Source organism: Lagopus leucura, unplaced genomic scaffold (assembly GCF_019238085.1).
Source record: "Lagopus leucura isolate 7727_CA_CO unplaced genomic scaffold, USGS_WTPT01 Super-Scaffold_100002, whole genome shotgun sequence".
NCBI classification, from domain to species: Eukaryota; Metazoa; Chordata; class Aves; order Galliformes; family Phasianidae; genus Lagopus; species Lagopus leucura.
Genome location: NW_024962263.1, coordinates 116,292 through 130,776, shown reverse-complemented (window position 1 = coordinate 130,776; position 14,485 = coordinate 116,292). Strand labels below are relative to the sequence as shown.

Below are 14,485 nucleotides of genomic sequence, written 5' to 3'. Positions count from 1 at the left end.
CTGTAAGCATGAAACGCACAAGCTGTAAGCATGAAACGCACAAGCTGAATCAAAGAAACAAGTCATCTTTTTGTGTACACTTAACTAGCACAGAAGTCTTTCTTAAGAGAGGCTACTTAAAATTTCTTCTGCTGCACAACATGACTTTAAATATAACACTATGTGTCACTGCATATATATTAAGGAATGTAAGCATAATTATTCCAGAAGCATTAGAACTAGGGCCATAGAGTGCTCCTGCAGTTGATGGCCACAAGCTGCCTCACCAATTTTACATGGAGATCTAATCTAGTGTTTTGAGATCCTTGGCTGAGTGGTACTGTATAAGCAAAAACTATTGATTAAAAAAATGATATGCAAACCTCAAAATCCATCCTGACACAAACAGTCTTTCCAGTACAAGGCTTTTTGACAGAAACCACTAAGATTTTATAGTAGAAATTACAACATGATACTGCCCAAATAAAAAAAAAAAAAAAAAACCACCACACTGTGGGCAAATCTAGACCAAGTAGAAAATACTAAGTAAAGGCTATCCAAAATAACTTGTTCTGTCCCACAAGTCAAAAACCTCCATAAAGCTCTTCAGTATGCAGTCTGTGGAGACTCAATGACTATTTAACCCAGCAGAAAGACATTCAGAAAAGTCCTTATCCAGCCTAGATTACTGGAATATGTATGTGTTAATTGATAAGTGTTCTTCCTGTTTCAGTGTTTACGTCCAAAATGACTCATTTCAAATTCCTTGGTTTTGAGAGCACTGTTGTGCTATAGATCAGTACCTCATGTTTTACAGAGGTTGCTCCAAGAGTAAAATCTCCTACTTATTTCCACAGAAACTACAACAAATACAAAGAGCACATCACTATCCGTGAGATCAAATTCTCAGTTACAAAATAGAGCCTGTAACCTTTAAGCCGATTGATATTCAAATTAACAAAACAAATCCATGTCCTTTGTTTTGTTTCCTCAGAAACTTCCAAGCCCTTCACTCAATATTTTTCAAATTTGTGACAGTGATGAATTTAAATGTGACAGTTAAATTCTAGTCACAGATGATACACACAATGCCTGTTTAGAAACAGCAGATAATTTGCTTTTATGCACATGATAAAAAGCTCAAGAGACTACTAGAACTGCATTGGCCAGGCAGTTCACCCACCATAGTCCCTTACCAATAGATTTTTAAGCAGTTCTGCAGAACTCCTTTGGGCGCAGCTGTCAGTCTCTTGAACAGGGCTAGTGTAATGGATAAAGCTATCCAAGTAAATAACTCTTTGTTAAATAAATAAATCAAAAATAAAGTCTCAGTCAAGGATCCAAACTCAGTACCATAACTTTCTGGGGAAAAAAAAAAACACAAAAAATAACAGTAAAAAATTGCTCTAAAAAACAACTACTCCAGGAGATATTTGCAAACTATGAGTGTTGAAGAAAGAATATGCATAATCTTTTTGGATGCTTCATCACTGTCAAGAGCTTCCTTACTGTGGCCAGGAAGTATGACGGAGGAAGGGTCCACTGTTGTCCCTTATAGCTATATCAGTAGAATCACAAAGTGGCTCGAGATGGAAGAAACCTTGAAGATCACTGAATTTCATCCCCTCTGCCACAGACAGGGATGTCACCAGCTGGATCCCACCCACATTGCCCAGGACCCCATCCAACAAGGTCTTCAATTCCTCCAGGGAAAAGGCATCCACAACATCTCTGGGCAACCTGTTCTAGTGCCTCACCACCCTCTGGGCAAAACATTTCCTTCTAATGCTAATTCTAGACCACCCTTCTTTTGGATTAAAACCATTCTCCCTTGTCCTATTAGTCAGTTTCCCTCCCAGTTTATAGTCTTCCATTAAGAACTAGAAAGAAGCAATGAGGCCTCCCCAGAGCCTTCTCCAGGCTGAACAAGCCCCAGATCCCTCAGCCTGTCTTCATGGAAGAGGTGCTCCAGCCTTCTGGTCATCTTTGTAGACCTACTTTGCATCCAGCAGGTCCAAGTCTTTCTACTGCTGAGAGCCCTGAGCCTGCATGTAGTTATTCTGATGGGGCCTCAGAGGATGGAAAAAGAGGAGAACAATCATCCTAGTGGCCACCTCTTTTTTTGATTTAGCCCAGGGTACAGTTGGCCTTCCAGGCTGCATGTGCATACTACTGGCTCATATTAAGTTCTTCATCCACAAGAATCCTCAAGTTCTTTTCTGGTGAGCTGCTCTCAAGGATTTTTTTTTTTCTCCTCAGTCTGTACTCATGTCTGGGACTGGCTCTACCTAGGTGCAGTATCTTGCACTTGGACTTGTTGAACATCATTAGGTTCACATAGGTCCAGTTGTCAAACTTGCCCAGGCCCCTTTGAATGGCATCCTTCCCATATGAGCTACACCACTTAGTGCCAGCAAATTTTCTGATGAGTGTGCACTTGACTCCACTGCCTGTGCAACTGAGGGATGCTAAAGGGTGCTGGTCCCAAGACAGTTTCCTGAGGAATACTACTCCTCACTGGCCTCCACCTGGACTTTGGAACATTAACTGCTACTCTCTGACTGTGGACAAGCCAACCAATTCCTTATTCATGTAATAGTTCATCCTTGAAGTACAGATGCCTGCAATTTAGGGATAAGGATGTGGTGTGGGATCAAATCAAAGGCCTCACAGAAGCACGCTCAGATGGCATTGGTTAGTCTTCCTTTGTTGACTGATGCAATCATTCCACAACAGAACATCATCAGATTGGCCAGGCATGACTTGTGTTTGGTGCAGGCAAGGTCTCTCAATTGACCAAGGGGAAGATTAATGACCATGAAAAAAGGAAGTCATCACAGATGACACACTAGTGTTTTCCTCTTCAATTTCCCCTCCTCTTTTTCCCCCCTTTATTCTAGGAGTAGAAGTTGGGTTGTGCCCTATTCCAAAGGCTTCCTCTAGGCAGCCTGCCATGCTCAGAGCAGAACCACTTGTATTAGTTAGGCAAATGGGGTCAAATTTTCAGTTCATATTAATCAGCATGGCATCTTGGGCTTTGGGAGCTACATTAAAATATAGTAACTTTCCCTCTAATCCTCAGGGAATCAAGTCTATTTTAATGATCCAGGCCAAAAAGATTACAGTTCTTGAGAGAAGACAGTATGAAATAACTATTGGAAAAAAAAAAAAAAATCCCACAATCTCTAGTATTCCTCAATGACATAACAGTAAAATGCAATATTTATGTCTTCTCAAACCAAGAACTTCATTCCGAGGAGGTCAGTGAAACATATGGAGACTTGAATAAAGACATGATAGAAGTAACTACTGTGGCATATTTTCAGTGTGCATAGCAGGTGCGGCATATTTATCATATCACTCTAAAGGGCTATTGATCTCAATAAATAATCAGCTTAGTAAGCTTTCAATTGCCCTATTAGCAAATCTATATAGTTAAATAATAAAACTGTAAGTTTATGTTACAGATACATATAAAGAAAAATTCTCAGAAAGTATTTAAAACATTCACTAAAATTGAAATCAAGTCTACTCAATTTTACATTTTTTTCCATTAGATTGGAACAGAAGTGGGCAAAATAATATTTTAGGTAACACTGCACAAATATATGTATCCATACATATATGCACAGGCATGGTTTGCAAATTCACTTACACTGTCACAAGCATAAACAACATTCAGTAAGACAAATCTGAATATTCACCAAGTGAGTCAATAGTATACTACCCAGCCTGACAACAGTAGCATTGGTCCAGAAGCTGGTTTTGATGCCCTTCTTTTAAAGCATTTGAACACAACCTAACAAAAGATCTTTGAGTGTCGATACCAGTTGCCTTCATTGCTAGTCTAATCCTTATGTTACACAGATGGATAGCCAATGACACTACTCCAGACACCTTTGGAAATGCATGTATAGTGTTATGTCATTAAAGGAATGGGTAAGGACAAGTAATCCTCCTTCAGGGTCTTAGAAGGACAGGCAGCAAATTGAATGAAGTTAATCAGAGGGCTTTATAGTGCAACTGAGCAATGTAATACCAAGTTACTAAAGTTCAGCAAACAGTGAGAATGCAAATCTTTTAGAAGAGATGAATTTATCCTTCTCTATCACATTTAATTCCATTATTAAACAACAAGAGATGAGTTTATATAATGCTTATACACTTATATAGAGATAAGCTTTTGAAATCTGCCTGGCCAATTAGAAATTTTATGGAATCCTCTCAGTTAGTACATGAACATTCCAGTATTTCTTTTACTTAAGTCTTGAGCTATGGGTTTAAAATCAGAAGTGATCATTATAAGTACCTTTTAATAGAATAACGCCTGCAAATCGTAACTTCAACAACCTGTAGTAGTTCTTGCACATCTCCTTGTCTCAGAATTAAAAATAATGAGCATGAGCTAACTGCAATGTTTATGTTTGATTTAACAGGACAGAGGAAGCATATTCATAGCCGTAACAGCGAGGATAGACTTAAGAAGAATAGCTTATGCAGAGCAGTAGAGATAGTGGAAAAAGAAAACAAATCTTTTTTCAGTATTGGAAGCACCACAGCAAATGTCTCAGTAGGTCCTGAATACAGAAGACTGGCCATATCCAGATAAGCTTATAGTCTAGTAATGATTCATGAAATCATACTTGAGATCCACATCATAGGCATAGCATAAGTAGAATTATTCACGATAGCAACAAAAAGCATTTTTGTTCAAATTGTTTTCGTCAGTTTTATTGGTAACTGTATAAATTGATCTGCAATAACCTACAAGATTTTAGCACACATCATCTACATATTTCCACTTCATTGCGAAGTACCTTCCTACTCTGAATGGAAACTAATCTGAAAATATAAGAAAGTTAAATTCTTCTAGTCCTTGAGAGTAAAAATCTATTTAACAGTCAAATGATTTGTCTACTTGCAAATGAAGAAAGATCTCAGCAAGAATATTTTATGCAAAACGACTGATGAACATGCTTGTCTACTGGAAAACTTTCATTAAATATTCTTTAACAGTTTTGAGTAGAGAAATACTCAAGGAGAAAACAAACCCTACACAAATTCACTATTAAAAAAAGTTCAAGACCTAATCACTGGAAGCATCCATTCCTCTCAGTTTGCAAAAACTACTAAAAAAAAAAAATCACTTGAGAAGAACTAGCAAGACATCATATCCATCTGACTAAAAAGAAAGTCATCTTCAGAAAGACTTGATGGAGATAAAAAAAAAAAAAAACGTATTAAATGAGCAGAGCTGACTGCTCTGAGTATACACTGCTGGCCTCCATCACAGGATGTGTGGTTCAGGCTAAGAAGTCCCCCCGCCATGCATTGCTGTGCTCTGTATAGCAGATCTGCATAAGGGCACAAGACTCTAGCCAAAACTGTATATGAAGAGTACATTAGACAGCTGAACTGTGTATCTGGGCACTTCAGTTCTACTTCTGAAGAAGCAAGATTTCTTCTGACAGGTTGTTAACCAAGCAAAGAACAGAACTCACCCAACTGGTGAAGCATATTTCTGGTTGTACAGCATTCCTCACAAAGCAGCCTAGCTCTAAGAGGTGCTCCCTCTTCAGTGACTGGCCCTTATATGAGCTCACGGTGGCTCCAGTCTCAGTCCATTCCCTTCTGGACATGTGGAGAGCATAGGTGCAAAGAGTTAACCTGTGCTCCCTAGGCCAGCTACTCCCCTTCACCAGATGCCCAATCACCAGTTCAAGCCATGACATAACAGTTCCCCTAGCTATGAACCAGATTAAGGTGAAACAAATAAAGTGAAACTAGCACTTCTGCAGTGTAATTAGGCATTGATCTTGATGACATACATTGAACTCCATAAATAACGTTCTGTGTGATGACTTCAGAAGGAGATTGAGTATAGATGTTCACACTGCATGTATATGGAACTGATCCAAAGTCCTATAACACTACATCAAAAAGCAAATTATCAGCTACAAAGCACTATTTTTCAGCACAGTCACCACCATTAGCTAAGCATTTTCACTCGCTGGGAACAAAAGCCTACATTCCATGTTCTTAAAAATCTGCACTGTCAGGATTGACTCACTGTCATTGTCACCACTGCTGAAACATACCACTTGCCACCTTGCTGTGCTAACATCCACTGTTTGATCTGCATAAACATTTAGCAAATGCTGGTGAATGTTTGCAAATGCCATTTTTTCAGCACTCAGGAGGAATTCAAGATTCTAGGAGTCAATGATACACCTTTTCTTCATATACACTTCCATCTCAGATGCCTTTTTTTCAGACTGCACAGCAACAGAATATAGCAGAATTTTGGCAGGAACTTACAACCTCTATTTCGATATCAGCAACATTGGCATCTGACACAAAAAAACAATGATCAGAATTACGTTCAGAGAGCGCTCATATCATAACAGGAAGAATCAAATCTTCATTTACTTCTGTATGTACTTTAAAAATTCAATAGAAAAAAAATTAAAAGGAGAGTTTTTATTGTAACCTATCTGACCTTTCAAGACACCTTTCTGAAGTGTTTGGACAGGGCACTAGCTAATCTCATTCAGGCTCCCTTTCCCCACAAAATGTTGGGCCCAATGATGTTTCTGGTCCCATCCAACCTGGGCTGTCCTAAGAGTCTAAAATCAGTGAATCTAGAGAAAACAAGTACTTCAGTAACCAGACATATTAATGAATTCTGAAGCATTCAGACAGCTGTTCTCCATGTAGATTCGCCAGTGAACGTCTAGGGTGAAGTTACACTCCTGCAAGGATACAAGCACTGTCATTCATTTTTGTCTAGCATTATTTTTTTGATATTTCTTTTCCTTCACTTGTAGTAACTAAGTTGATTAATTGACTTAAATGTTTTTAGAAGGAAGACAATGTCATATAAAAACAACTGTTTAACAATTCACTTGTTTCCTTAAGAAAGTGACCTAACAATGTTATTATGAAAATATCTTTTCTCCCTATTAAAACAAGTACAAGCAAGCTTTTGAAAGAGTTGAAAGACAACAAGCTGAAATTCTGTCATAAACAGTTACTCTCTGAAACAGAGTACCAGCTGTATTTCAAAAGCATCAGGAAAACTGAAAAATCTAATGCCTCAAGCCATAAATTAACCTCTAAATGTTGGAAGGACAAACTCCTTTAGGATTAGACTGTCCTAGATCTCTCAAGAAAATATTTCTATGTTCCTCTGAAACACCTTTTAGAGGCCAAATTTAGAGTCATGCTGTCAAAAAGCAAAAGTGAAATTTATTCACACCAAGTGTCAAGGTGCAAAAATTCCAAGATTCTTCATGAGACTCTCAGCAAATACATATAGGATAACACTTTCTGACTCCTGGTACTATGCTTCACACAAAGTATTTCTATAGCATTTTGTTTAAACTTTTCTGTTTTAAAACATTACAGTTGTAAGACAGGACAATTGTTGTACTATAATTACCTCATCCTGAGCAGCAGCAGCACATAGCATGCATGCTCACAGATCACACTATAGGCATTGCAGGGATCAGATCTATCACTTTTTTTTTTTTTTAAGTTCCCTGCAGTTTCTTACCTCATCATTTTGAACACTAAAAAGCACTGTTTTTAAATCAACCCAATCTTCTGTTCTGAACTAAAATGAATATCTAGAAGTTGTTATAACTAGGAAATCAGAATCCTTCTGAAAAAGTACAGCTCTCAGCATACTTTTTTCTGAATGCAGGAGTCAATACAAAGCCTCCATTTACCACATTAGAAGTAAAGAAAATCATACATTGTATCTTTAATCACATCCTGATGCAGTACAGTATGAATAAGAAGGATGTGTAAATAATGACTCTTTCTCATGTAGCTGAAAGAATCCTGGAGAAGAATTTGGAAAGTATACAGGCTGAACAGAAATCAATTTTTTTTTTTTCCTAATCTTCAATTCTGTCTCTAATCTGCTTCTTCCCCACCAAACAAAAATAGAGAACCCACCTTCATTCTTTCTGTACTCAGCGTTTAACTTACTCTTCTGCTTTTCTTGAGAAGAGGGAATGCACATCTTTTCCTCTCTGTTCTGATTTGAGCAGAGTACAAATCAAGACACAGCACTTGGGCAAAATAAAATCTACTCTGGGTAGAGAGAATAGGCCTTCCTCAGCCCTGGCCTCTTATGCAATAGAAGGCTTCATTTGCCTTTTAGAGAGGAAGTCTAGTGTCCATGAACTTCAGATCTCTTTTGGAAGATTATAAGTGAATTTGGACCATGCGGATGCTGCATGACAGGACTGAAGAAACTGAAGAAATATGTTCTCTAAGCTGCTGTATAGAGTCAGAAGATATGATAATTAGACAATGGAGAAGCATAACTTATGTAGAGGTGCTACTTGTCAGAAATCAGTGCTCTGAGGACTAGATCAGCAAACAGGATAGAATCAAAGAAATTTTGTTTTCTTCATTGGGAAAACACATTTTTATCTGTAATCTGAAACCACGTTTGAGAACATTTTCAGGAGCATCCATTCCTCTCATTTCTTGTAAAATGCCTATGGTATTATTAGACTTTAGGGCAAGGAACATTCAACTCAGATTTTTTTTCCTTTGGGGATCTGGCACAAATTTAAGTGCAATTGTTAAAACATAAATATCAGTAATAATATAAGTCCCATTTTGCCTACAATAGCCTTTCTGAAAAAAACTCAAAACACCAAAACAATTTCTGTGACAAGGAGTGTCACCTGCGATGAATTGATTTGAGTCTCTAGCTTCTTATCATTACAGAAAGTAATTTTACACTGTACTTTGAATAGAAATAATTTCTATTGTTTTTTCCATACAGATAAGAAGTTTTAATACTGAAATATCTCTTATAACTCTAATTTTTCTGCAGCCAAGATGTATAACCAAGATGTTATAATTGCAATATAATCAAAAGAGTAAGGCAAAAGCAAACAAGGATCACAAAGTGAACAAGTAGAAGAGCTTACCCTTGGGTTGAGCTCACTAGAAGATATCAAAGAGGAGGATCTCCAGAAGAGATCCTTCCCCTCTGGTAGCCAGCTCTTAAATAGGTCCAGGAGGGGTGCAGCCTGGCTCCACTCCTTCCGGCAGCACAGGTGAATTGCCTTCACCTGTGCTCCTCTGGCTGACTCATGGCTCACCTCAGGTGATCAATCAGAGGTTCAGGCCATGACTCAGCAGTTCCCATACACAAGACCAACAAAGAATTCTGTTGACCTCCAAAGAAGCATTAAAAATATTTTTGAAAACAAATTAAGCTCCTTTCCTAAACATTTAGATTTACTGCTTACTCTACAGAACGTTAATAAAAAATTGAAGCATTAGAAACTTGTAACACAGACAACTAAAACAGTCTATCACAGATTTCTAACATATTTAACTCATGCATCAACATTCAGAAAGAAAATTCAAGTAGATTTAAAAAAATTGTACTTACAGTAGCTAACTCATCAAATTTGCCAAACAGCTCATTTAGCAGCTTCACCAGCTCTTGGGCAGTGCACTGTGATGCCAAACTAGTAAATCCCACAATGTCTGCAAACAAAATGCTATAAAGAAGGAAAAGACCATAAAGATATCAGTACAAAAGAAATCTTTACATCCTCTCTCTTTTCCCTCTGTATGATCAATGAATATTAAGACATCAATGAATATTAAGACAATTACAAAATAAACAAGAAAGTTTGGCAAAGCAGATTATAATAGCAAAAAGAGAACAAAGAGAAAGCTTACCCATATCCTAGGCTTGCTTACAAAACTCCAGCAGAGTGGATCTCCAGAAGGGATCCTTCCCTACTGGTAGTCAGCTCTTAAATGGGTTTAGGAGAGGTGGAGCCAGGCTCCACACCTTCCAGCAGCACAGGTGAATTGCCTTCACCTGTGCTCCTCTGGCTGACTCATTGCTCGCCCCAGGTGATCAATCAGAGGTTCGGGCTATGACTCAGCTGTTCCCATACACCCTCTTATAGCAAGAATGGGACCCAAAACACAAACTCAAACAAGCCACATATGCTATCAAAAGTGCTGCTCAGAATAAAGCCATTATAGATCTGAAACAGTAAGCTAAATAGAGGTTGGTGCTGATACCTATTGTAGACAACCATGATAATCTCTTCAATGCCTATATGCTTATCTAATGGGTACATAGGACAAAGCACCATGTTCAAGATTTTCCCCTCTGAGTACTTCAAGAACAAAACTGCTTCTGCTCTTTACAGATGCGTTCTATTCAGCTTGATTTATCTCTCTGTACAGTTCCACAGTAAAACTGATAAATCTTGCTTGAGGCTTACTGTATACAGAAAGGCATGACCAAATCCTGGAGGACTCGTATACTGTAGCTCTGTGATGTGGTTTTGCTGCTCACCTATTAGGAGCCAGCATCTGCAGTGTCAGTCATGACTTCTCTGTACTGTGCTACATGGTTCAGGTAAGTGTGAAGATCCCACCAATTCTCTGCAAGTTTTTAATGTCCAGAAGTTTAATCTACCTTAATAATTCCTACCTATCTGTGACGACAAAATAACTCCAAGGAAAATAAATACTACAGTGATAGAGAACATAGCAGCTATTGTGTAGATTCTGAACCTCAAGTGAACCTGGAGCTATGATCTTTAGAATTACTTAGACCCTAAGTAATTCCATAATCTCAAACCCCACTGCAGAAAACTAATATTTTAGTTTTAGTTTAGTCAACACCTAGACAATAGATGTCAAGGAAGTCTTTCTTTATGCAAATGACAACAAGCAATCCCATCCCACACAGTCTGTTTGACGTAGTATAAAACTTCTCTCCCAAACTGAAAATTTAATTTAAACATTACATACTACCCCTTAATATGCTCTCTGTTTAGATAAAATGACAGGTGATAACAAGGCAGAACTAAGATGTTGCTGCTTTCTCGTAACAAAGTCTGAAGTTTCCCTTGAAGCCACAAAAACAAACAAACAAAAAAGCAATATAGTTCCCAGCTCAGCCTGTGCTTCCCTCAGTTCATTGAACCTAGCTGATAAAATCCCTTCTCTACCAGAGCAGATAAGTTAACGGATCTCAGCACAAAACTGACTAATTCTGAGTTAAAGGGCTTTAATCTAGAAACAAAGCCTGTATGTTGTCCTGTTAACCCTCAGGTCACTTTCTCCACTCTCTTCTGAGTATATTTTTTGAAACTATTATTCAAGACTTTCTTGGTACAGGGGAAAAATAGCTATTTCATTCTACGCTGTTTAAAAATGACAAAAAGACTTCTTATAATAAAATATCCAGCATTTATCCAACTTTACTTTGCAGTCATGAAAGTGAACCAGATTCATTACTTAATCACAAATCATCCTCCTAAATTACTTGAGGATTTAAAAGGTATTCGAATGTTCATTGAGATCTTTCACTCAATTTGATTTATGTTCAGTTCTCTGCTGTGTTATATCTTAATCCTTGGACAATCTATATTTTAACTTATTTTATATTTCTGCTTCAATTTACATGGCAGTCTACTTTTTTTCCTAACCACATTAAATTAGTGGAAGTATCTCCCATGAAACCAACAATGTCCACTTACAAAAGTGAACACTAGGATTCTTTTTAGACTTTTAAAATAAAAAGAATCTGTTATCTGCTTTTAAGGTGGTTATAAATGAAAAACCCAGTCATAACATGTACACATAGAATCATATTCTTTTTCATATGAAAGGAACATTAAAGATCACCTAGTTTCAACTCTCCTACTATTGGCAGGCGCACCTCCAAATAGATCTAGTTGTCCAGGGTCCCATCCAGCATGGCCTTGAATGCCTTCAAGGGATGGAACATCCACAGTTTCTCTGGACAACCTGTTTCAATGCTTTGTCATTCTCTGAGTAAAGAATTTCCTCCTAACATCTGGTCTAAATCTTTCCTCTTTTAGTATAAAGTTATTATTCCTAGTCCTGATAAATGGTCTTTCTTCAGCTTTCTTATAGGGCCCTAGAGGTACTGAAAAACTGCAGAAGATCTCCTTGAAGCCTGTACTTTTCCAACTCTCACATACTTCCTTAGTAGGAGAGGTACTCCAGTCCTCTGATCATCCTCAAGGCCTCCTCTGGACCCGCTCCAACAGCTTCAAGTCCGTCATGTGCTGAGATCCCCAGAGTTGAATGCAGTACTACATGTGGGATCTCAAGAGAGCCAAGAATCATCTCCCTCCATCTGTGCATCATGTTTATTTTGATACATCCCAGAAAATGATTCAGAAAGTGGAAACTGGGGTAGCAATGGCCCTCCTTCTACAAGTGAAGATCAGGTTGGCAACTGCTGAGGAAACTGAACATCCATAAATCTCTGCATCCCAATGAGATGTATCCCAGAGTCCTGAAAGAATTTTCTGACACTCACCAATCCACGTTTAATCATATTTGAAAAGTGATGGTGGTCAGGTGAAGCAATATAGTAATCATTTTTAAGAAGGGTAGAAAGTATGACCCAGAGAACTACAAACTTGTTAACCTCATTTCAGTTCTGGGGTAGATCATGGAGCAGATCCTCCTGGAAGCTATGCTAAGGCATATGGAAAAGAAGGAGGAGATATGGAATAACCTGCATGGTTTCACTAGTGGCAGGTCCTGACCAACCTTGTCTCTTTTTATGATGGCATAATTGCAGCAGCAGGCAAGGGAAGACTCATTGACATCATCTGTCTGGATTTCAGTAAGGCTCTTGACATGGTCCCCTATGACATCCTTCTCTCCAAATTGGAAAGATATGGCTATGATGGATGTACTGTTTGATGGATGAGGAACTGAGACTGTACCCAGAGAGTGGTGGTCAGTGGCTCAATGTCCAGATAGAGATCAGTCCTTCTCTTGTTGAACTTCATGAAGTTGATGATTGTTCAGCTTTAGAATTTATCAAGATCTCTCTGCAAGGCCGCTCTACACTGGAAGGAATCAACAGCTCATCCCAATTTAGTATTGCCCTCAAAACTAGCATACATTCAAGTGCTGAGTTGTGATACCATCATCTCAAATCGTTTCTTTATAAATCATTCCTATATAAAGCACTTGATCCTGTAAAGTATGATTTAGATGGCACTGATTTTGTTGGATTGCTTTCTGTTTCTTAACTATCTAATAAAAGCATAGGAACCAAATCAAAGAGAAGAGGAGTTACACATCTCCAGTTTATGTCATCAGCAAAATGTATTTAGTATTTTTTTTCTAGTTAGACCTACAGAGCAGCCTCTGGGATACTGTTGGCATGGCAGAGCATTTTCTGGGTACACATATACTCCCTTGCAGATGAAATACTACGGAAACAGCAGAAGTCAATTGTGACAAACTAGGAAGAGATTGCTATTTACTTCTGTTAATGTTGCTTGGGAAACCGATTTCTAATCCCATCTGGAGAATCAGAGGGACATCAAGCAAACAACAATGGAGTTATTGAGGGGATCAGGGAAGATGAAGCAAGATCTAGTGAGAAGTGATTCCATTTAAATGCAGTTGTATTCCATTCTTAACTGAAGTTAAAACACCCTTGGTGCAGGACAAGCAATAATTTCTGGTCAGCAACATCTGCTCTAACGATTCCAGCCAGCAAGGCCTTGGGAGTCACACAGTGATGTCACTGTGCTGACACACAGGCACCATAGTGATATTTGTGCTTTTCTCACTAGAACCTGAGCTAGTTCAGTTAGATTTCACTTGCCACTAGCAGAGTGAAGACTAGCCAATCACAGAAATGGCTGCAAGTGCAAACGTCAAGCATACTGAGACAAGAGAAACTGAAAATGAATCATCTGCAGCAGAAAATTCCTTTTGATCTGGAGTTTCTTTGGAAAGCTAAGGGCTGAAAAGATACTGGCTTTGCCAATGCTCTCCTTAAATGAAATAAGAGGTAAATATTCTGTTTCCTCTTCATCAGTGAAAGTTTCTTAAACCTTTTTTTCCATTACTGATGCTATAGAGGTACCTATGGGAAAGTTCAGACAGACCAATAAAAGTGTTTTATGTACTGAAGACTCAAAAGACTGTCATCTTCTCAGGAGGATGAATGCTCTTAAGGTTAATACTCTACAATGCTAGGCAGTGATATCCCTCGATTTAATTTCTAAGCTAACATTTACCAAGGTTCTGAGAAACCACATGCTTTGGAGGGGCCATCTCTGAAAAAAAAAAAAAAAAAAAATCAAAGAACAATACTCAGAAGATTTGAAAAGATAAATATTTAGCTTTCCTTGTTACAGAAAGGTTATCGCAGAATCACAGAATGTTTTGGGTTGGAAGGGACATTTAAGATCACCTAGATCCACCCCCCCTGCTTTAGGCAGGGATACCTCCCTCTTGACTAGGTTGCTCCAAGCTCCATCCAGCATGGCCTTGAATGGTTCCAGGAATTGGGCATCCACATCATCTCTGGGCAACCTGTTCCAGTGTCTGACCATCTTCACAGTACAGAATTTCTTCCTAATATCTAATCTAAACCTATCCTCTTCCAGTTTAAAAAAAAATTTCCCTCACCCTCTCACCAAATGCCTTTATGAAA

At 38.3% G+C, this 14,485-nt stretch overlaps 1 protein-coding gene across 1 annotated transcript in view; it reads right to left on the bottom strand.

Annotated features, from left to right (window-relative positions):
- Window positions 1–14,485, bottom strand: part of ADCY1 (adenylate cyclase 1) — a 147,400-nt gene that overhangs the window by 65,835 nt on the left and 67,080 nt on the right. The window contains exon 4 of the mRNA XM_042868943.1: window positions 9,404–9,515. Coding sequence (XP_042724877.1) covers window positions 9,404–9,515 — 112 coding nt within the window. The remainder of the gene's footprint in view (window positions 1–9,403; window positions 9,516–14,485) is intronic.